We start from the raw sequence: 23,382 nt of genomic DNA on the forward strand, positions 1-23,382 counted from the left end.
ACTTCTTTCAATCCACATTCACAACATTTCACATTCTCATCACAGTTGACCTCCTCGTTCATCCAACAAACAACACTGGCACCCATGTTCTCATTATCATCATCCGCACGCTCAACATCTGTTTTCCGTTTTTTTTAATTTGTATTTTTTATCATTTCTGTAATTTTGGCAATGTCTTGCTCATTGTTGTCACCAGCAGTTGAGTTTTTTAAAACATCGATATTTTCCCAAAATCTTGTCTAATTTCGGTCAAAATAGAGTATTTTAATCAATTTCTATTATAATGTATTAAAACAGTTTTCTAAAACGCGAAAAAACGTCTAAAATTCTTTTTCTAACATTGCTTTTTTATAGTGTGACTTCACATCTAACCCCCCTCTCCTCCCCCTCATCACACATCGTCATAAAATTACAGACCCCCCCCCCCCTTACGAGTGTGACGTCATTTATGGAAGACCCCAAATAACACCACCACCAAAACCAAAAAATTCAGATAAGTTCAAATTGGTTTTAAAAATATTTAAGTAGGCCCATAGCTTACGATATAGCACGAGCAACTGATAATATCAGTGACGTCACTTTATTTTGTTGTATCCAAATGATGTAGGCATTTCCTTGTGCTTAGATTTATATGGTAAAAAAAGCTAGAAAAAAATCGTAGGCGGCGGCTATAATACAAAATTTCTATGCAACAATAGAAAATATGTTTGCGGCGGCAGCGGATCCGGGCACGGCGATCTTCAAAGACGGTAAATCAGGCGGCCTCGGCGTTCCACACAAAAGACAGAAGTTGATCTATCGTTGGCGGTATTTCCGTCGGTTTCGAACAAGGTGGTATTCTAAGTCGACACAAAAGATGGGGGGAGTTGACAAATCATTAGTATGTCTAGCGACGGAAAAATCGGAAGTTTTAACAATGTAAACGAAACGTCTTTGAAGTCTGGACCAAATACCACTGAAAATCGGGTGCGGTAAATTTTTCGCAGAAATCTTCGCATTTCAACACCACCCAGCGTAAGTATCGGCTTGTGGTAAAATGCGAGACAAAAAAGTCACGTGACCGACCGTTTTCGCGCCCTTCTCGCATTTTCCCGCCTCGCCATTTCGCTTTTCGCGTCTCGCAATTTCCCCACACCCCACACATTCCACAATACAAGATTTTAAGAGTATAAAAAGCGGTTTAATGGCATACACATTTTTAAAACTGAGAACCTTGAATGTTGGTGCTTAAAAGTACTTCGAATAAATTTTCTCGTCGTCCTAGTGGGCTAAATATGAAAAATGCGTTTATTTTTCATTTATTCTTGTTACTTTTATGGGCTTCGCGTTGCTTATAAATCTTTTGATAAATGGACTTAACTCAATACTATGTAAGCAAATGGGAAGTAATGCAGTTTAGTTAGTTTGTGAACTTTTTACTTTTAGTGTCAATTTTCTTTGTGAATCTGACAATTTTGTTAAACTTAAAGAAACTTCATTCAATAACTGGATACAAAATATGATAATTTAAGATTCTACATTAATTTCCTAATAGAGGATACCTACATTTTTATGGTAATTTTTTTAAAAAGGCTAGACTGCATCTGTCACTATCTGACCTGTAGCGAATCTTATGACAGAAGTTATGTTACTCATTTAATCTAGATTCTAGATCTAGATCTAGAATCTAGATCTAGTAAGTTAATTAAAGTTATAGTAGGCCTATAAATAATACTAATATTATATAATTTTAATTAGACTTCACTTTAGACTTTACTGTCACTTTACTAATGTCTTTAGTGTTAGTCTTTAGTTTAGAGTTTAGACTAAAAATTTTAGATCTAATCTAGATCTAGAATCTCTAGATCTAGATCTAAATCTAGAATCTAGACTAAATCTGTTATCTAGCTAGCTAGACATAAGATAGACTCTTCTACTCACTCACTCTACTGTAGCTAACTAGATTCTAGTAGCTACTGCTAGAGTCTAGACTAGAAATAGAATCTAGAAAAGATCTAGAATCTAGATCTATTCTAGATCTAGATTTCTAGATTTAGATTTATTAGAATAGAAACTTGAAACTCATTAACTCAACTGCCCCCCAACTGGTCTAGCAGCTAGAGGCTAGAGCTACCCTAGCTACTGTAAACTGTAAGTGTAAGTAACTGTATCTAGATCCTAGATCTATCTTCAGTTATTTACCCCTTTTGAACATAGATCTAGATGTAATTCTGTGGCTAAATTTCTTTTAATCTTTCAGATGAAGTGACAATGTTTGGACTAACAGAATCATGGAGCCAGATTGGCTTTTGTATATCATGTTCACCATATCTAGCCTCATACTTCAGTCAGAGTCCTTGCCACTACGCAATCTTTGGATGGAAAAATATGTTTGGCATCCAATGGTTGAAAGCAAAGAGTTGATGCTATGCTGGGTTGTTCAGATAAACACACTAAAGTCTTGTGACTGTAATCTCAAGATCTGCCAAGGTGATTGCACCTTTGAACACGCAGATGATGTTCTGTTTTCAACAGAGTGTTGCCATGGAAATGATGTTATAAACAATCATGTGCAAGGTAAAATTTTAAAACTTGTTGGTTTAACTGTCATATCTTGTTATATTTACTGTCGTATTTTATTGCTAAACTTTGCAAATTTTAAACTGATTTGTATAGATAGTTCAGCTGCAGTTATGACTTTAGTATAAGAAAATTCTTATAAAATATTCCTTTAAAATTTTAATTTGGATAAAACTACTTACCATTTATTCCCACAGCTATTGCAACAGAAGTTGGTTTAGAAATCCATCATGCCTTCGGCCACTTCCATGACCATTTTGTTTTATGCCATGAGGAGACGTCATCAGGCAAGGGTCGGTCACTGTCCACAATACATGAACTACATGCCAACTTTAGGACCAGTGACAGAACAGAGTTTGAGCTGCTCAAAGCTAACGTAGAAACCAAACTGAGGCAGCATGGGGAGATCCTGTGGTTCAGCCCAGAACATGCTCATCAGAGAAACTCTCGTCTGGTCATTCCTTCAAGCACCCACAGTCCTCATACAAAACAAGGCTACGCCAGACACACCACCACAGCAGCACACACTGAGGAAGTTCTGTACATACATGCCAACTTAGATGATCTGATAGACCCCGATGAGGAATTTGATGAGACCAGTCTGTTTCCTGTCTCTAGCCTCGGAGATTCAAAAAGCCAGCAAACTGAAGAAGACAATTCAAAGAAGAGAATTTTAACAAGTGACCAACTGCACCTGCTATATGGCCACCAGGCCGTAGGGACTCTCCTGTTGAACACATCCAGTCCAGTATTACCCAGTGTGTCAGCTAGCTCCATCAAGAAACGATCTCTGACCATTTCATTTAATGACCCAGCCTTCCAGGACCAATGGCACCTCTTGAACAGAAGACTGCCAGGCATGGATATCAATGTGACAGGGGTGTGGCAGCACAACATCACAGGCGCTGGCATCACTGTCTGTGTGGTTGATGATGGGGTGGAGTGGAAGAATCCAGACTTAAAAGTAAGTTCATTTCATAACCTGAGATCTCCTTCATGAAAGTCTACTGAAGCTGAAGGCAAAGGAAAAAAATATAGAGTAAGGTCTAAAAGTTTGTACCAATACCGTTGTTTTTAAATAACATAAATTATACTATAAATTATTATCTAAAGTTAAGTGAATTTGTAAAATACTCTGGCCCTAAATCCAAACCTTATTTGCCAACAAGTCAAGTATCAACTTATTATCCCTTTTCGTACTAACATTTTTTCTTTACCTTACTTTTGTTGTCCTGGGTTTCCATGAACAAAATTTTTCCTCACTTATTTCTCAAGTTGAACTACAACCAGAAAGGCAGTTGGGACCTGAACAACGATGACCCTGACCCTTCACCAAGTTTGTCCAAGTTGTCCAACCATCACGGCACCAGATGTGCAGGGGAGATTGCGGCAGTAGCCAACAACAATGTTTGTGCTGTTGGTGTGGCCTATGGTGCTCAGTTCTCTGGTCAGTTTTACCTGTGCTGTGTTTTTGGCTCATTACATTCTTCACACCTCTAACCACACCTTATGTTTTGATTTCAATTAGCTGTACTTGTTTGAAGAGTTGGAGCAATATTAATACATTTTAAAAGTTCATCAAACTGTACCATACAGATGCATTAATTATAAATGTTTATATGGCATGCTACAATTATTTATTAAATTTTAAAAGTTTCTAGTTTTCTTAAAATCCACATAATTATGTTAATCACTGGTTTAATTCTTGAAATATCTCTTCAGGTCTTCGTATTTTGGATGGTGTAATGACAGACAGTTTAGAGGCGGAAGCTTTCAATAAGAAAATGGACATCAATGACATCTACAGCTGCAGCTGGGGACCAGATGACAACGGAAAAACTGTGGATGGACCCCACCTGATGGCAGTCAAAGCTATGAAGTACGGGGTAGACTTTGGTCGCCAGGGATATGGGAACATTTTTGTTGTTGCTAGTGGCAACGGAGGGGTCAACATGGATAACTGTAACTTTGATGGCTACGCTAACTCTATATACACTGTGACTATTGGTGCAGTGGATGACAAGGGCAAGATGCCGTACTACGCTGAAGAATGTGCCTCAATGCTGGGTGTCACCTTCAGCAGTGGCAGTCAGAGAGACATTGTGACGACAGACTGGATGTCAGGCGCAGGTAAAGGCTGTACAGAAGGTCACACTGGCACCAGCGCTGCGGCACCGCTGGCCGCGGGGATGATAGCTCTGATGCTGGAGGCCAGGTCCTGCCTGTCCTGGAGGGACGTGCAGTACATCATCATCCTGACCTGTCAGAAGATAGACCTGGACCTGGCCCACTACCAGGACAATGGCGCTGGCCTCTCTCACAGTCACAAACATGGCTTTGGTCTGCTAGACTCCTGGCGGCTGGTCAACGCGGCCAAAGTCTGGGAGACTGTCCCCTGGCTGACCTCCTACTCCTACATGGACTCCAGCTTTGACAAGGTCATCCCCAAGGGACCAGACTCACCCCTGACGGTGGTTCACACAGTGACAGACACTGATGTCCGAGGCTTGGGTCTGTTGACACTGGAGAACGTCCAGCTGACAGTCTGGCTGTCACATCCCTACAGGGGCAAGATTGGTGTCACCTTGACAAGCCCAGCTGGAACTACATCTGTTCTAGCAGCACCCAGGTCAGTGGCGCCAACTTGTTGCTCTCTATAGTTGCTAGTTCATACACTTAAAGCATACGTAGAGCTCCACTAAGTTATAGCTGCTAGTTCATACACCTAAAGCATACGTAGAGCTCCACTAAGTTATAACTTATAGCTGCTAGTTCATACACCTAAAGCATACGTAGAGCTCCACTAAGTTATAGCTGCTAGTTCATACACCTAAAGCATACGTAGAGCTCCACTAAGTTATAGCTGCTAGTTCATACACCTAAAGCATACATAGAGCTCCACTAAGTTATAGCTGCTAGTTCATACACCTAAAGCATACGTAGAGCTCCACTAAGTTATAGCTGCTAGTTCATACACCTAAAGCATACATAGAGCTTCACTAAATTATAGCTGCTAGTTCATACACCTAAAGCATAAGTTAGTAGAGCTCCACTAAGTTATAACTTATAGCTGCTGGTTTATTCACCTAAAGCATCAAGCCATGTATAGCTTCACCAAGCAATAACTAAGCAACCTTGTCCATCTTGTAGGCCCTTGGACAATTCAAGTGCTGGCTTCACAGACTGGACATTTACAACAGTCAGGTGTTGGGGGGAGCAGGCACTGGGCAACTGGACCATTCAGTTTTTTGACACAGACAAGAAAGATTACGGTAAGCATGTAAGTTTTAACAGTTGGGTTCAAAAATAATATTGAAGGCTGGTTAGGTTTATGCTGTATGATGGTTTACTTTATATTTTTGAAAAGTATTTGCTCAAAATATTTAAAATATAAATGATAATTAGACTGTTTACAATATTTTATAAACAAATATATATTCATATATTGGGTGTAATTTATAATTGTTCAAACCTTTAGACTAGATACAGGCATGTACCAACAACACAGAATTTATTTGTCAACTTTTCTCTTTCTGCCTTATACAACTTGTTTTGAATCTGCAGCTTATTTCAAATGAAAATATTTGGAGTGTCACAGCCTGAAGTTCTCATACCTTCCCACACATGGACAGCCATCAAGCTTGTAAAGCTCCTGAGTTAAGAAATGTGTCAACTTTAAACATGCTTCTAAGCTCCAATTGTTTTCTTTTGACAGGAAATGGTATAGTGAACAAATTTCGCCTGACCTTATTTGGCACGCCCATGACATCAGAGGAGTTTGCAGGGAGGCGCAGTCATGTACAGGCAGCCATGAGCGGGGAGTTCCTGCATAAGAACTTCTCCCTGCCCTGCCAGCCACCCCAGAAATATGCCGCTGACTATGTGCCAGTGTCAGACAGAATCCTCAAGGTCAGTTTCTGCTTGCACTCTCAGTAGATGTCGTCAGTTATTTCTGTGACATAGATATGTCTTGCACTGTCAGTAGATGTCACATGTGTCATCAGTCATTTCTGTGTCATAGATATGTCATAGGACCAGACAAGAGCATGTAATGATGGCCTATGCTGCCAACCAGTTAGACTGTAGAAATCTGTTTGCACAAGTGTGCTTTGTTGCTTTAAGTGGCCATGAAACAACTGACATTATTACTTTGTTTCTGTGACAGATCATTCTTTTGTCTGGTGCCTTCTGTCTGGCCATGGCCATCTACGAGACCTTTGAATATATTTTTTGCTACAACGATGAGAAGAAGGAGGCGCGGCAGCAGAGACGCTTGAGTGAACAAGCGCGTAGACTTGCCAGCAACACTTTAGACGATTCCAATACCCCAGCTCTTTCAGAACCACCAGTTAATGGTGCCAACTCCAGCATCAACATGGTACTTGATGATGATGATGATGAAGAAGATGATGTATTTTATGCAATGGAGACTTCCAGCTTGTTAAACAAGAAAGATACCAGCCATGCTGGGAACTATATTCCTCTGAAAACTTTGAGCAGGAGAGAAGTTGAAGACGTGGAGATGGACGCTGTTGGTGCTCATGCTTTAGCCCATGGTGCTGCTCAAGCTTCATCTCATGATCTGGACACTTCAGGCAGCTAACCTTGTTGTTGTTATTCTTTCATTAAGACATTCCATTTTATGTTTTTAATGTTACTACATTTACAATGCTTCAAACATTACAGCATAAAATTATTTGCTATTTAAATTATTTGAATGTAACAGCGGGCTTAGCTAGTTTTGGTATATAATATATATATTTTTTGTTATATATTTTTTTGTTACTTACCTGTAAGTTTGTTTGCCTATTTATGATGTAGATAACTCTTGAGATCAATTTAGAACCAGTGGGTACCACTTACTGCTGTCTGAGAAGTTCTGGTAAACACACAAGCACACACCACACATACATACACACAAACCACACACACCACAAACACAGAGGGGAGTGGAGAAAATGTGGTGCAGCATAATGTCTAGGCTGGAGTTTTATATTGACTTCCATTTTATCTTTTAAATATTTTCATTGGTTCTCTATATTTATTTCTTGTGATCAGGAAATCCACTTCTTCTCATCAGCCTACCATTGTGTTCTACATTAACACTTAGACATTTATATTCTTTGCTATTATTAGAATCCTCTCAAAATGTGTTGAATATATCTTTAGTTAGTGTTAGATTTACATTTTCTGTTGCATACTTGTAAACTTCAAACCAAAAGACACAATCTTTTAGATTTGAAAATGTTACCTGTAATTTAATCATGTTACATCAGAGGGAGAGGGGGGGGAGGGTTGGGTTGGCGTGAAGTCAGGTAGTGCCTAAATAGAATTCTTATCTATTAAATTGTTTTGTTTAATGTTGTTCTCTGAACTTCTACTTACCTCAGAATACAATTTTCTGAAAGGTTTAATTTAAACTTGAAACAACTATGGGAACAGTGAGTAATGTTACTTTGACCTCATCGAACTTGTGTTTGTTTTTATGCTCACTATATTTTTTACCCATTTCATTTGCTAGAAATTTTCATTTGGTTTCTTATTCATCTTACAATCTGTGATTTTTTTCAATTGTCTCTGCATTTATTCAAGTATACAAGTATTGTAGTTTCTTCCAATGAGATGCTGGGTTACTAGTTGTGGTTTTTTTTTTTATAAATTCCCAGCATACAGGATTTTATCATGCTATTTATAAATATTTATAGTATATTCTTTTGTAAACACATGTTATAGTTTTCTAGCAGAATTGATGTAACAAGTTGAGAGTGATGTCTGTTGGAGACTGGTTGTTGTAGGGGTGTGGATGACTTATGTGGGACTCTTTATTGTGGGGAGTTTTACAATAAATTGTTATGGTGTTTGTTACTGTTTTTAACAAATTTACAGATGGAATTGAATACATTTTTTGAGTATTTTTATTATTTTAATATTTTACAAGTATTTTTGTTATATTTTACTAGTACTTCTGTTATAATAACATTTCTGTAGTATTTATGTTATGGTAAGATGTATGCTAGTTCTTCTGTAATGGAAAGATTCTTGCTAGTATTTATGGTAATATTTATGCTATTTATTTATCCCATCTTCAAGTGATGAAGTATCAGATAAAAACAGATGGTCGCATACACTCAGTGCCTTCATATTCTAGAATTGATCTCTTGTCTCTACCAAGTTATTCCCCCTTATGCAAACTTTCCATGTTAGAAATCTTTTATTTTAATTGTAAAACAAGTTGTTCAAAAATCTAAGTTCTGTCTAGGTACAATAAATGATTTATTAAAGACTACAATAGTTTTAAGAACCCAGTGTCATTTATTTACTGCACCAGTCATGTCCCTTGATTGGTTGCTCTAGAAAAATGTTGCCTTTAATTTTGTCTTCCATTGTTGATGTGGCTCAGACAACCAAATGATGATGTCATGATTTTATAATCAGTATAATTTATGCTTGGGATAAAATGGCACTTGATCTGTTATATCTAAAACATTTTTTTAATTTAAAAACACCATTTCAAGTGAAGCCTTTTAAAGTAACTTCCCTTGTGACATGTATTAAGTGACCCTCCACTATCAAATGAGTCGTTCTGTACCTTCTACCAGTTGAACACAAGAGGGTCTAGGTGAACTCTGTTGGGATTTTATTCTTTGATAATTCTTTATTCACATGGACACACTTAGTGGTGGATGTGGGGTTCTTTTTTTAAATTAATTGGTCTCTTTGAAAACTGTTAGAATGATATTTCCTAAGAGTTAACTTTCAAACAGTTTTCACCTTTATTATGGGTACAAAGTCTTTAAAAATATCGTAAAAAGCAACCATGTGTGTTAAACAAGGGCTGAGGGTCACCCTAGGGGGTCACCCTAGGGGGTCACCCTAGGGTGACATGTTGAGCCAGTCAGTTGCTCCCCTTTTGGCATAGTTCTGGTAGCAGTTCTTGATGTCAAATTGCTCAAGGTCGGAAGGCAATGCAATTTATTGTTTCGGATATATTCAGTTGATATGTACAAATATTAATTTTTATGATTTAATAAAAAAACCAATAATACTTTTTGTTTTGTGATTTTTAACAAATTTTAAATAAAAGGATTGTCGATAACAGTGGCTGCAAGATTGTCAACCCCACTAAACACCAAACATCTATAACATAACATTTTGGGTGGCCAGTTGGGCTGTTGTATTCTGACCACACTAGCTGGTAATGTAAGCAGTTGACCAGCTGGTGACCACACTCTAGCCGGTAATGTAAGTAGTTGACCAACTGGTGACCACACTCTAGCCGGTAATGTAAGCAGTTGACCACACTCTAGCTGGTAATGTAAGTAGTTGACCAGCTGGTGACCACACTCTAGCCGGTAATGTAAGCAGTTGACCAGCTGGTGACCACACTCTAGCCGGTAATGTAAGCAGTTGACCACACTCTAGCCGGTAATGTAAGCAGTTGACCAGCTGGTGACCACACTCTAGCCGGTAATGTAAGCAGTTGACCAGCTGGTGACCACACTAGCCGGTAATGTAAGTAGTTGACCAGCTGGTGACCACACTCTAGCCGGTAATGTAAGCAGTTGACCAGCTGGTGACCACACTCTAGCTGGTAATGTAAGTAGTTGACCAGCTGGTGCCCACACTCTAGCCGGTAATGTAAGCAGTTGACCAGCTGGTGACCACACTCTAGCTGGTAATGTAAGCAGGTGACCACACTCTAGCCGGTAATGTAAGCAGTTGACCAACTGGTGACCACATTCTAGCTGGTAATGTAAGCAGTTGACCAGCTGGTGACCACTCTCTAGCCGGTAATGTAACCAGTTGACATTTGGTTTTTTCTTTTAAATTAAAAATAGATTTGAGATATTTTCTCTACTCAGAGTTATGTGTCTTTTATTTGCTACAATATGCAGTAGACTGTTGTGATAAAGGAAAACTTTGGTTCATTTTTCCTGTTTCTGATTGCCCAATCTGGGTCTATCAGTCTAATGAGATGTGCACATTATCTCTTATGTGTAGACTGCAGTGGATTTAGTGTGTTCGACTTGCAGTAATTATGGCGACTGTAGGTATGGCATTGTTAATTAAGGAAGTATTAATTATTTAAGCTAGAACTCTCTTAGAAAAAACTAGTTGGGGGCCATCCATTAATGACGTCCACACGTAAAGGGGGGGGGGGGGAGGGCGGTCCAAAAATCGACGTTTGTGTACTGTTGGAGTTGGGTCTATGTGGACGTCTACATTATGAATTTAACACCGAAATACTTACATTCTAAAACAATACTAAAACTCGTAACCTGTATTTAAAGTGTACAATTAAAACAGCTAGTCTCCTCTTGTTATTTTTTAAAACCAGCTCAATGTGTGAATAAATCACGACACTTTAACCAATAGATCCGCCATACTGGGGTTATCTATAACTAATTGATGACCCCAATCTTTAATGATTTAAGCTCCTACCCAACGCAGAGGCGTAGCGACCCTTCCCGGCGCCCGGGGACAAACTTTTCGATTTGCACCCCCCCCCCCCCCCCCTCGAGATTTTGATTTGCAACCCCCCCCCGCTCGAGATTTTGATTTGCACCCCCCCCTCAAACTTTCAATCTATTTTTCCAACCCATTTTGGCGCCCCCTAAGCTCGGCACCCGGGGTCATATGTCCCCCCCCCCGCCCCCCCCCCCTCGCTACGCTACTGACCCAACGTCACTCGTCATTAAAAGTCAGAACACACCCTTTATAATGACGTCACACCTCAGCCCAGTGATTATTTTTGCTAAAATATTTTTTGAGCTCGTTCAACGTTTAGGTCCACATTAGAACAATAAAGTAAACAGAAATGAGAGGTTATGAAACTTACGACTTTTTCTTACTAATGTTATGATTGTTATTTTAATACATCCGGGAGTAGATCTACAGAAAAGACATTTAATACACACCCCCCCCCCCCCACGCACACACACACCACAAAATTTAGTGTTCAATACCTTGCAGGAGTTTTGGGTACAATCGTGTGTGATTTAATGTGAATACAAATCTTTACCTGTGAAGATTAGCAGATACAACTATTAGTTTGATCTTGTACTACAAAATGTAGGTGTAACTTAGACTCACGCCACCCATGTTGTCACGCCACTCATGTTGTCACGCCATGTATGTTGTCACGCCCCCCCCCCCCGTATTGTCACGCCACTCATGTTGTCACGCCACGTATGTTGTCACTCCCCCCCCCCGTGTTGTCATGCCACTCACGTTATCACGCCACTCATGTTGTCACGCCACGTATGTTGTCACGCCACTCATGTTGTCACGCCACTCATGTTGTCACTCCCCCCCGTGTTGTCACGCCACTCATGTTGTCACACCACGCATATTGTCACGCCACGTATGTTGTCACGCCACCCATGTTGTCACGCCACTCATGTTGTCACGCCACTCATGTTGTCACGCCACTCATGTTGTCACGCCATGTATGTTGTCACGCCACCCATGTTGTCACGCCACTCATGTTGTCACGCCACTCATGTTGTCACGCCACTCATGTTGTCACGCCATGTATGTTGTCACGCCACCCATGTTGTCACGCCACGTATGTTGTCACGCCACCCATGTTGTCACGCCACTCATGTTGTCACGCCACTCATGTTGTCACGCCACTCATGTTGTCACGCCATGTATGTTGTCACGCCACTCATGTTGTCACACCACGCATGTTGTCACGCCACTCATGTTGTCACGCCACCCATGTTATCACGCCACTCATGTTGTCACTCCCCCCCCCCCGTATTGTCACGCCACCCATGTTGTCACCCCACTCATGTTGTCACGCCACTCATGTTGTCACGCCACTCATGTTGCCACGCCACTCATGTTGTCACGCCATGTATGTTGTCACGCCATGTATGTTGTCACGCCACCCATGTTGTCACGCCACTCATGTTGTCACGCCACTCATGTTGTCACGCCACTCATGTTGTCACGCCACTCATGTTGTCACGCCATGTATGTTGTCACGCCATGTATGTTGTCACGCCACTCATGTTGTCACGCCACGTATGTTGTCACGCCACCCATGTTGTCACGCCACTCATGTTGTCACGCCACTCATGTTGTCACGCCACTCATGTTGTCACGCCATGACGAATATGTTGACAGCCTGCCCTAGCTTGCAAGATGAAGCCAGTAAACTTGGGCTGAGACTGAGTACACCGAACACAACAGAGGGCACCCGTGTTTCTGTCACGTGTCTAGACAAACATCTGACGTCACATTATGTCTACATATGTCAGTCTAATGGGAGCTGGACATCGCACTTACAACAGTGTCAAGGTAGGTCAAGTCTGGGTGGTCACTAGATACTGACAAAATTGTGTGTCCACTATCTACTGACAAGATTGTGTGTCCACTATCTACTGACAAGATTGTGTGTCCACTATCTACTGACAAGATTGTGTGTCCACTATCTACTGACAAGATTGTGTGTCCACTATCTACTGACAAGATTGTGTCCACTATCTACTGACAAGATTGTGTGTCCACTATCTACTGACAAGATTGTGTGTCCACTATCTACTGACAAGATTGTGTCCACTATCTACTGACAAGATTGTGTCCACTATCTACTGACAAGATTGTGTGTCCACTATCTACTGACAAGATTGTGTGTCCACTATCTACTGACAAGATTGTGTGTCCACTATCTACTGACAAGATTGTGTCCACTATCTACTGACAAGATTGTGTGTCCACTATCTACTGACAAGATTGTGTCCACTATCTACTGACAAGATTGTGTCCACTATCTACTGACAAGATTGTGTCCACTATCTACTGACAAGATTGTGTCCACTATCTACTGACAAGATTGTGTCCACTATCTACTGACAAGATTGTGTGTCCACTATCTACTGACAAGATTGTGTGTCCACTATCTACTGACAAGATTGTGTGTCCACTATCTACTGCCAAGATTGTGTGTCCACTATCTGCTGACAAGATTGTGTCCACTATCTACTGACAAGATTGTTTCACTATCTACTGACAAGATTGTGTGTCCACTATCTACTGACAAGATTGTGTCCACTATCTACTGACAAAATTGTGTGTCCACTATCTACTGACAAGATTGTGTGTCCTGTGTCCACTCTGCAGATGAGGATGATCTGACGGAGCGAGAGATCGCCATCATTGCCTCGTGTTCTGCTGCTGTTGGGGTCCTGTTGGTCATCGTCCTGGTCGTGGTCGTGTGGCTTAGGTGTGCCAAAAGGAAAGAGATGTTCATGAGGTGAGTGGACTCATTGGAGGATGGGTGGGGGGGGGGGGTGGTGCAGGGATAGTGAGAGATGGGAGGCATGTATAGGCATTAGAGGATGTGTAGGGTGGGGTGTTCGGGCATTAGAGGATGGGTAGGGTGGGGTGTTCGGGCATTAGAGGATGGGTAGGGTGAGGTGTTCATTCACGGGTATAGGAGGATGGGTAGGGTGAGGTGTTCATTCACGGGTATAGGAGGATGGGTAGGGTGGGGTGTTCATTCACGGGTATAGGACGATGGGTAGGGTGGGGTGTTCGGGCATTAGAGGATGGGTAGGGTGGGGTGTTCGGGCATTAGAGGATGGGTAGGGTGAGGTGTTCATTCACGGGTATAGGAGGATGGGTAGGGTGGGGTGTTCATTCACGGGTATAGGACGATGGGTAGGGTGGGGTGTTCATTCACGGGTATAGGACGATGGGTAGGGTGGGGTGTTCGGGCATTAGAGGATGGGTAGGGTGGGGTGTTCGGGCATCAGAGGATGGGTAGGGTGGGGTGTTCATTCACGGGCATAGGAGGATGGGGCAACCGATACACAGCAACTGAAGAATGGATGGGGTAGGGGAGTTGATACACGGGCATAGGAGGATGGGGCTCAATCGGACTTGCTTAGGTGGGTTCTGAAATTCTGTCTAATGTTGGCTTTATGTTAAATGTTGACATTCAGTCTAATGTTGACATTATTCTTGATGCTGACATGTTATCAGAACAGAAAGGCTCCAGTCAAGGCTCCAAGCAACATCGATACGAGATCCTCTCGAGGAGATGGTGATACGTGAGTCCAAGAGAAACTTCACCCACCCGCCGTCAATACAGACAAGTGCTCAGAGGTGATCTAGTTCAGAGAGACCAGTTGTCTAGTTCAGATAGACCAGTTGTCTAGAAGGGTCTAGTTCAGATAGACCAGTTGTCTAGAAGGGTCTAGTTCAGATAGACCAGTTGTCTAGAAGGGTCTAGTTCAGAGAGACCAGTTGTCTAGAAGGGTCTAGTTCAGATAGACCAGTTGTCTAGAAGGGTCTAGTTCAGATAGACCAGTTGTCTAGAAGGGTCTAGTTCAGATAGACCAGTTGTCTAGAAGGGTCTAGTTCAGATAGACCAGTTGTCTAGAAGGGTCTAGTTCAGATAGACCAGTTGTCTAGAAGGGTCTAGTTCAGATAGACCAGTTGTCTAGAAGGGTCTAGTTCAGATAGACCAGTTGTCTAGAAGGGTCTAGTTCAGATAGACTAGTTGTCTAGTTCAGATAGACCAGTTGTCTAGTTCACATAGACCAGTTGTCTAGTTCACATAGACCAGTTGTCTAGACGGGTCTAGTTCAGATAGACTAGTTGTCTAGTTCGGATAGACCAGTTGTCTAGTTCACATAGACCAGTTGTCTAGACGGGTCTAGTTCAGATAGACTAGTTGTCTAGTTCAGATAGACCAGTTGTCTAGTTCACATAGACCAGTTGTCTAGTTAAGTTAGACTAGTTGTCTAGTTCAGTTAGACTAGTTGTCTAGTTCACATAGACCAGTTGTCTAGTTCAGATAGACCAGTTGTCTAGAAAGGTCTAGTTCAGTTAGACTAGTTGTCTAGTTCACATAGACCAGTTGTCTAGTTCAGTTAGACTAGTTGTCTAGTTCAGATAGACCAGTTGTCTAGTTCAGTTAGACTAGTTGTCTAGAAGGGTCTAGTTCAGTTAGACAGGTCTAGTTCAGATAGACTAGTTGTCTAGACGGTTCAAGTTCAGATAGACCAGTTGTCTAGAAGGGTCTAGTTCAGATAGACTAGTCGTTTAGACGGGTCTAGTTCACATAGACCAGTTGTCTAGTTCAGATAGACCAGTTGTCTAGTTCAGATAGACCAGTTGTCTAGCAAGGTCTAGTTCAGTTAGACTAGTTGTCTAGAAGGGTCTAGTTCAGATAGACCAGTTGTCTAGACGGGTCTAGTTCAGATAGACCAGTTGTCTAGAAGGGTCTAGGTTGGTTAGACCAGTTGTCTAGAAGGGTCTAGTCCACATAGACCAGTTGTCTAGAAGGGTCTAGGTTGGTTAGACCAGTTGTCTAGAAGGGTCTAGTTCACATAGACTATTTGTCTAGAATGGTCTAGTTCACATAGACTAGTTGTCTAGAAGGGTCTAGGTTGGTTAGACCAGTTGTCTAGAAGGGTCTAGTTCACATAGACTCGTTGTCTAGAATGGTCTAGTTCACATAGACTAGTTGTCTAGAAGGGTCTAGTTCACATAGACTAGTTGTCTAGAAGGGTCTAGGTTGGTTAGACCAGTTGTCTAGAAGGGTCTAGTTCACATAGACTAGTTGTCTAGAATGGTCTAGTTCACATAGACTAGTTGTCTAGAAGGGTCTAGGTTGGTTAGACCAATTGTCTAGAAGGGTCTAGGTTGGTTAGACCAGTTGTCTAGACGGGTCTAGGTTGGTTAGACCAGTTGTCTAGAAGGGTCTAGGTTGGTTAGACCAGTTGTCTAGAAGGGTCTAGGTTGGTTAGGCCAGTTGTCTAGAAGGGTCTAGGTTGGTTAGACCAGTTGTCTAAGAGGGTCTAGGTTGGTTAGACCAGTTGTCTAGAAGGGTCTAGTTCACATAGACTAGTTGTCTAGAAGGGTCTAGGTTGGTTAGACCAGTGGCTTAAAGGGATTTAGTTCAGATGGAGCTCATTTTGTTCAGACAGACTAGCTTTCAAAGATGATTTAGCTGAGTACAGATAAATTGTTAACATCTTTATCTTTCAGATACATTGTTTTAATTAAACTAATTGAAAGTATTTAATATAAAATATTTCAAAATCCATTCCACTGATTGATAAGTCATTTACCTATGTGTTATTCTCTGATTTTCTATAAGAAATTGTATCAGTGTAGATGATGGATAACGATACAAAAATAGTCAAAAATTTTTTAAGCTGGTTAAAAAAATAATAGTTTAAATTTAACAAGGTGTTAATTTACATGGAACTTTTATTTTTCCAGCACTTTGTACAAAGTTTGGAACTTGAACCGAACAAAAAAACAATTTGTTTATGCTACATCACTAAAGGATCTCATTGAAAAAGGTTTTATGTTTTAAATCTCACTGTTTTATATAAATATATATATATATATATATATATATATATATATATATATATATAGGTCCCAGTATTTTCTTTTAAATCTCAATGTTTGTTATATATAGGTCCTTGTATTTTCTTTTAAATCTCACTGTTAGTTATATATAGGTCCTTGTGCTTTCTTTTAAATCTGAATTTTTTTTTTTTTAAATCTAACTAGCTACACCTTATAATTGTGTACAATACAAACGTTTATTTAAAGCTAAGTAGTACCAACAATAATTTTCTTGTTGCCAGCAACAGAAAAGTTGGAGTTAAAGAGAGCAGAGAAGATAGTTCTAGAAGAAGATGGAACAGAAGTCAGCTCTGATGATGTGCTAGCAGCCTGTGTTGGTGCTGTGCTGATGGTGCTGGAGGATGGAGAAGAATGGGTTCCAAGTATCTCCATCGTCAATCTCAACTCCACACCAGGACCAAGGACTAGTGGCATCAGTTTGGTGAATGGTTACAGCTTCAGGGGGAGTTTACTTGGTCAGAAACTTGTCATTAATGAAGGGGAGGTCAATGATGGCTTTGTATTGAATGAAGATAAATTATATAAAAATTTGTAAATAGTTTAAACAATGTAATCTTGAACAGATGCGTTGTAGGTTGTATTTAATGTATTTACCTGCGTCTTGCCTAGTTGACCTTATGACATTTATTAAAGGATTTTTTTAATCATGCCAAAGTATGTCCAGCAATAAATTTCAAACTTAATTTATACCATAACCATTATTAGCTTGTATTGTATATACCATACTTCATCACCAAATAAATCTGTTATCTCCATCTCTTTTGTAATTGCCTGTTTCTAGAATCCAGCCATGCAGTGACAAATTTTATACATACAAAGATATTTTTAAAAATAAACCGGGAGTGATCTCCCCTAAACTTTCTCGAATATTCTTATATAAAATAACAGGGGATGGGAACTCGGGCTATAGACTTCTAGACATGATTTTTAATCCATTTTAAATACTTAAAGTTTTAAAAATAGAATAAAATCTCGTAGACAAATTAATTGCACACCAAGTGAACGCGAATAAAAAAGCGCATAATAGTGCGCAATATTATTAGTACTTTTAAAATTTACATTAGTTTTTTGAGAAATCGGAAGTAGCGTAAATAAGTACTTCCGGTCAACGAAAAATTCTCAAAATTTGACAGAAGGTAGAGAATTAGATCTTTTACTTACATATCAAATTTCATTTATCTATCTGAAATAGTACTCAAGTTATAGGCTTTTGAAAAATTCAAAGTAGAAAAAGTACCACTTCCGGTTATCCGAAATCGCTCAAAAGTTGATACGGATCTACGATTTTGATAAAATACTTGTATATGAAATTTCTTCAACCTAGCTGTAACGGTACTCAAGTTATCGTGTTTACACATGGACACACACACACACACAGACACACAGACATACGGACAAGATTGCAAAATTATGTTTTTCCGTATCAGTGAGATGTAAAATGTCGAGATTTGCAAAAATCTCGATTTTTTTTTTTTTGCATGATTACAAGACTTTCTCTATACTTCGTATATACGAGAAAGTAAATTAAAACATTCTAAGTTTGATTTCCACCAAATGTATTGCATCACAGTACAAAAATGACACCAAAATATTGTATGGCGTTGATTGTAAACATTCACATGGATAGTATGTCTTGTTTCCAGTGTTTCTTCCAGACTTTTTTCTCCGGGGGGGCACTTGAAATCTTCGGGGGGGCGGTAAACTTTCTTCGGGGGGGCGGACACTGTTAAAAGTATATATTTTCTATATAAATTATATAAAGTTCATTTCGTTCGGGGGGGGCGGTAAAAATTTTTCGGGGGGGCTTTGCCCCCCCGAAGAGATGCCTGGAAGAAACTCTGCTTGTTTCTAATAAGATGTCCAGTGGGTTGTCACATGTACAGTGGGTTGTCACATCAGGTTGTCATATGTCCAGTGGGTTGTCCCATGTCCAGTGGGTTGTCACATGTCCAGTGGGTTGTCACATGTCCAGTGGGTTGCCCCATGTCCAGTGGGTTGTCACATGTCCAGGGGGTTGTCACATGTCCAGGGGGTTGTCACATGTCCAGTGGGTTGTCACATGTCCAGTGGGTTGTCCCATGTCCAGTGGGTTGTCCCATGTCCAGTGGGTTGCCCCATGTCCAGTGGGTTGTCCCATGTCCAGTGGGTTGTCCCATGTCCAGTGGGTTGTCACATGTACAGTGGGTTGTCACATGTCGATAGGGTTGTAACATGTCTAGTTGGTTGTAACATATCCAGTGGGTTGTCACATGTCCTGTGGGTTGTAACATGTCTAGTTGGTTGTAACATGTCTAGTTGGTTGTAACATATCCAGTGGGATGTCACATGTCCAGTGGGATGTCACATGTCCAGTGGGATGTCACATGTCCAGTGGGTTATAACATGTCCAGTGGGTTGTCACATGTCCAGTGGGTTGAAACTCGTGCAGTGGGTTGTGGGTTGTAACTTAAATATATTGCTTACAAAATTGCATGAAATATACAAGTGACAGTGTAAATGGTGCAGAAGTAAGTACATTCAGCTGAGAAAGTTGACAAACATTGCTGATGGTTGCAGGAAGACATTAGAGTTCTGGCCCTTGTGTCTACATTGCTACAGGTGTTTTCTACCAAGAGCATCTGTGGGTGTATACATGACTAACCAGATAGGAGTGGAGCTGTGATGTCAGACCACACAGATAAAGCCACCCAGTTGAGAGATAACAGGGGAGATAACACAGCTTAATGGTACTTAGAGACTGAGATGACAAGCAAAACATGACTTACAGGATAAGCTGGTTATCTCACCCTGATCATTGGGTGGGATGACATCCTGCTACATGGGGGGCACTCAGTGGTCCAGTGCTAGAGTTGTTGGCTGCTTTAGCACAAAATGTTCAGATCTCAGTTCAAACTTGTGACTGTAGGGTGACCCTAAGTCCACCCAGCTCTAATGGGTTCCTGACTTATGTTGGGGAAAGTAAAGGTGGCTGGGCATACTGCTGACCACACCATCCCTTCATAAGCTGGGGTAAAAAAAGAATGAACTCTACCATGGTAGCACTGTGTCTAAAGAGGAATCTTTGTTTGAACCATGATGACAAAGAATAAGGATTGATTTAGGCCAGGTTAAGGGCTTGTGTTCAAATAAAAGGATGTCTGGAAAGAATATGACACTTGACAGATATGGCACATCTTCATGTGGTCTAAAACATTGGTGTAGCCTAACACTGGCTTAATGCTGGGTTGTGTGGGCAGGGGAGGGAGGGGGAGCTATAGCACCTGACCTTGGCTCTATGACACATGACATTTGGTCTAGAAAAAATAAACTGAAGCTAAAAATATGCTGGGTGGTAACATTCATCTGTACACTAAGAAATATATGGAAGTATAAATATTGCAGTGGTTACATGTAATACACATGATCAGTAGAGTCTCTGATGGCGTAAGTAAAGATGAACACAGCATTCATCTGACACAGGCAAAGTTAATGGGTTACACTACTATACAATACAAGCATACAAATATTGCACATCCAGGATCACTTGATGAGTCACAGAGCTCAACACAAACATTTGCTAGGGTATAATTACAACTACATGACAACCAAAGAGACTAAATATAGATCTTTGAAGGCAAACAAGCCTCATAAATGTGTATTGAAATGGAATTACAACAAAGAGTAAGTAATAAATGCCCACTGTCTTAATTGTCTGTTATTTTGACTTTGTCCAAACAAACTAAATCTTTCTAACAGACAATACAAGAGCAGCCACAACCATAATACATTGTGTAAGGAAAGACAACTTGTATCCATATGTATAGAAGACACCCTATAAGGGCTTGGTCGTTACATTTTTGCTACAAGTAGTAACTGACCCAACACCTATTTACAACTGTTGTACATGTCAGATTTCCAAAGCTAAACAACATCAAAGTATAAAAAACAGGAGTAAATCCTGGCACAAAGGTAAAAATAGTCAGGATAAATTAGTTGGCTTTACTGCAATGACTGGTGTATTGAAGTAACAATACATGAATTTAAAAAATATATAAATGCAAAATAGATTTTAAACTGAGTAAATGCTAGTCTGATGTATGAAGATCTTCTTTGTCAGAGGGTGAGACTCAGGGAGTATCAGATTTGGTGGTCAGACATGTAGAATAAATCTGTAATACAACTTGTGAAGTATTGATCCCATGGTCACACATGTAATACAACTTGTGAAGTAGTGATCCCATGGTGACACATGTAATACAACTTGTGACGTATTGATCCCACACAAGAATGAATGCTAGTTGGTCAGTAGTAAAGGTCAAGTAAACTTCCACAAAATGTGGTGTAAAACTCCACAATAGAAAAAGCCAAGCATTGACACCAAGAATTACAAACAAAATATACAGATACAAGCACATGTCAAATAGACAATGTTTTCATTCCATGAAAATCCAAAGCTTTCACTTGTGTTTACACAGAAAACTAAATTGTTGCCTCAGCTTTGTTCTGGCCAAGTTGAATGTCCCTATTAATGTCATACTCCTATAAGGATGTCTCATTAGGTTGTGCTCGAAGAGATCTGTTCTCTATACAACTTAAACGCTGCCTCAATGCTGTAGTTTCTATTTCATATTTGTCCCGCATATTTTTTAACTGCCCCTCCATCTTTTTCAAACGTCCCTGGTACTTTTTCTTAGCTTTATCAAATGCAGCTATAAGTGCAGAGTTGGCTCTCTTTAAATCATTGACAAACTCTGCTGATTGTTTATGTCGACTCTCTGAATTGCGTGAAATTTTTTCTAATGTGGACATCAGTTCTGAGACTTTACTTTTCAATGTGCGTTCACGCTCCACTGAGATGCTGAGGTCTTGGATCAGTTCACAAGGTTCACGAGACTTCAGCTCTAAAATAAACCTCGAGTCTGCTGGAGAGGGTTCCTGTTTCTGCTGGTAGGAGAGCTCCCCCTTCAGGTAGTCTATCTGGACCCTGTACGCTTGCTCTTGGGTTTCTTTACCATTCAACCTAAGCTCCAGAGCTCGTTTTTCTTTCTCTAAGAGGTAACTTTTAGCTTTAAGCTCAGCCTGGGAATGAAGGAAATAAATGTTGACAAACTATCAATGAAAAGTTGACTTCAATGGATATATTTTCAAATAATGTCAATTAGTCTTATGATAATTAAAATAAATGGGTCTATTATCTCTTGAAATTAAACCAGAAGAGTACTTAGAACACCGAGTCAACTTTATGGCTTGGTTGTACTTTGAATGTGACACATGTCACAATTCAATTATTTCATCTTTTCATCACAAACCTGACACAGAGCTGTTAGAAACAAGCAGGAGTTACCTTTTCTTCCTTAACAGCCATCAGTTCCTGCACCAGTACAGCGTTCTCCAGGTCCAGCCTCTGAGCTTCAATTCTTCTCCTGGGCTCATTGGTTATTGGGTCAACATGGACGCTTTCTAGCTCAAGAACTTTGGAGGAGATCAGTTCAAACAATCAGCAATGACATCTTTCATAAAGTCAGGACAATTGGACACAGATCAAAGTAAAAAGTAATGTCAAACTGACCAGTGGTCCTGACAGCTGCCCTCTCAGACTTTAACTGCTGGATGTGGTCTCTGAGTCTGACCTCATCCGACTTGCTGAAGTCAATGTCTGTTGAACTGCTGGTGCTGCTGGTGCTGCAATCATTCACACAAGTTACATTCACTTCATATGGCTACATCACTTCATGTGGCAACATCACATTTTTGTTACATTCACTTCATGTGGCAACATCACATTTAATTACATTCACTTCATGTAGCTACATCACATTTTAATTACATTCACTTCATGTGGCTACATCACATTTTTGTTACATTCACGTCACATCTTACATTCAACTGACTGTGTGAATACAAGACCCATCTACCTAGATGTGCAGCTATAAAACCCACCAAGCTAGATGTGCAGCTATAAAACCCACCTAGGTAGATGTGCAGCTATAAAACCCACCTAGCTAACTGCAGCTATGAAACCCACCTAGGTAGATGTGCAGCTATAAAACCCACCAAGCTAGCTGTGCAGCTATAAAACCCTTCTAGCTGTGCAGCTATAAAACCCACCTAGCTGTGCGACTGTTGGTAGAAACATCTTCCCAGGGATGGCAGGAACCAACAGACATCTGATTTCCGTTGTTGCGATCTAGTCGTGTAAGTAGATGACGGGCCACGCCTTCTGCACGTCTACGGGCATGATGAGCTCGTTGTAGAATAGCAGTTATCTCCTCCTGATCATCATCTCCTTCACCTAATGGAGAAAACAAAATTAATTAAACAAGCTTTTCATGACATCAAATCACCTACAAAGTACACTCTGTTAGGTGCAAGATTATCAGGTTTACTATCAATAGTTAGCAGGCTTTCAATGACCATGGAGGACAAGGCCACCTAAGTTACCAG

At 40.4% G+C, this 23,382-nt stretch overlaps 3 protein-coding genes across 5 annotated transcripts in view; 2 read left to right on the forward strand and 1 right to left on the reverse strand.

Moving 5' to 3' along the window:
* The first annotated feature begins 1,391 nt into the window (after positions 1-1,391).
* Positions 1,392-9,589, forward strand: LOC131948625 (proprotein convertase subtilisin/kexin type 7). The gene is made up of 8 exons (XM_059310236.1): positions 1,392-1,554; positions 2,240-2,556; positions 2,757-3,523; positions 3,835-4,006; positions 4,282-5,188; positions 5,710-5,831; positions 6,275-6,468; positions 6,725-9,589. The coding sequence occupies exons 2-8, from the start codon at positions 2,271-2,273 to the stop codon at positions 7,160-7,162; spliced, it is 2,886 nt and encodes a 961-aa protein (XP_059166219.1). The 5' UTR covers positions 1,392-1,554; positions 2,240-2,270; the 3' UTR covers positions 7,163-9,589.
* A 928-nt stretch (positions 9,590-10,517) lies between these two features.
* Positions 10,518-17,775, forward strand: LOC131948618 (uncharacterized). 2 transcript variants are annotated; one of them, XM_059310224.1, is made up of 6 exons: positions 10,518-10,610; positions 12,694-12,867; positions 13,690-13,822; positions 14,554-14,676; positions 16,804-16,886; positions 17,181-17,774. In XM_059310224.1, the coding sequence occupies exons 1-6, from the start codon at positions 10,598-10,600 to the stop codon at positions 17,492-17,494; spliced, it is 840 nt and encodes a 279-aa protein (XP_059166207.1). In that variant the 5' UTR covers positions 10,518-10,597; the 3' UTR covers positions 17,495-17,774. The 2 variants fall into 2 exon arrangements, with proteins under 2 accessions (XP_059166207.1, XP_059166208.1); XM_059310225.1 differs by lacking the exon at positions 12,694-12,867 and having other exon boundaries at positions 17,181-17,775.
* Positions 17,776-18,511: 736 nt separating this feature from the next.
* The window catches only part of LOC131948623 (colorectal mutant cancer protein), a 36,817-nt gene continuing 31,946 nt past the window's right edge, over positions 18,512-23,382 (reverse strand). For both annotated transcript variants that reach the window (XM_059310233.1, XM_059310232.1), the window contains exons 14-17: positions 23,047-23,230; positions 22,508-22,620; positions 22,283-22,410; positions 18,512-22,017 (exon numbers count right to left, since the gene is read on the reverse strand). In XM_059310233.1, coding sequence (XP_059166216.1) covers positions 21,478-22,017; positions 22,283-22,410; positions 22,508-22,620; positions 23,047-23,230 — 965 coding nt within the window. In that variant the 3' untranslated portion in view covers positions 18,512-21,477. The remainder of the gene's footprint in view (positions 22,018-22,282; positions 22,411-22,507; positions 22,621-23,046; positions 23,231-23,382) is intronic.

The sequence above is a fragment of the Physella acuta genome, unplaced genomic scaffold (genome assembly GCF_028476545.2).
Source record: "Physella acuta isolate Inbredline_101_S28 unplaced genomic scaffold, ASM2847654v3 ptg000653l, whole genome shotgun sequence".
NCBI classification, from domain to species: domain Eukaryota; kingdom Metazoa; phylum Mollusca; class Gastropoda; family Physidae; genus Physella; species Physella acuta.

Bases quoted from the DNA above. Each gene is read 5' to 3' on its own strand.
- LOC131948625 (XM_059310236.1), top strand. From the start codon at position 2,271: ATGGAGCCAGATTGGCTTTTGTATATCATGTTCACCATATCTAGCCTC. The intron at 3,524-3,834 runs GTAAGTTCATTT...TTATTTCTCAAG, and splicing joins GGAAGAATCCAGACTTAAAA to TTGAACTACAACCAGAAAGG. The intron at 6,469-6,724 runs GTCAGTTTCTGC...TTTCTGTGACAG, and splicing joins TGTCAGACAGAATCCTCAAG to ATCATTCTTTTGTCTGGTGC.
- LOC131948618 (XM_059310224.1), top strand. The intron at 12,868-13,689 runs GTAGGTCAAGTC...TCCACTCTGCAG, and splicing joins GCACTTACAACAGTGTCAAG to ATGAGGATGATCTGACGGAG. The intron at 14,677-16,803 runs GTGATCTAGTTC...TTATTTTTCCAG, and splicing joins ATACAGACAAGTGCTCAGAG to CACTTTGTACAAAGTTTGGA.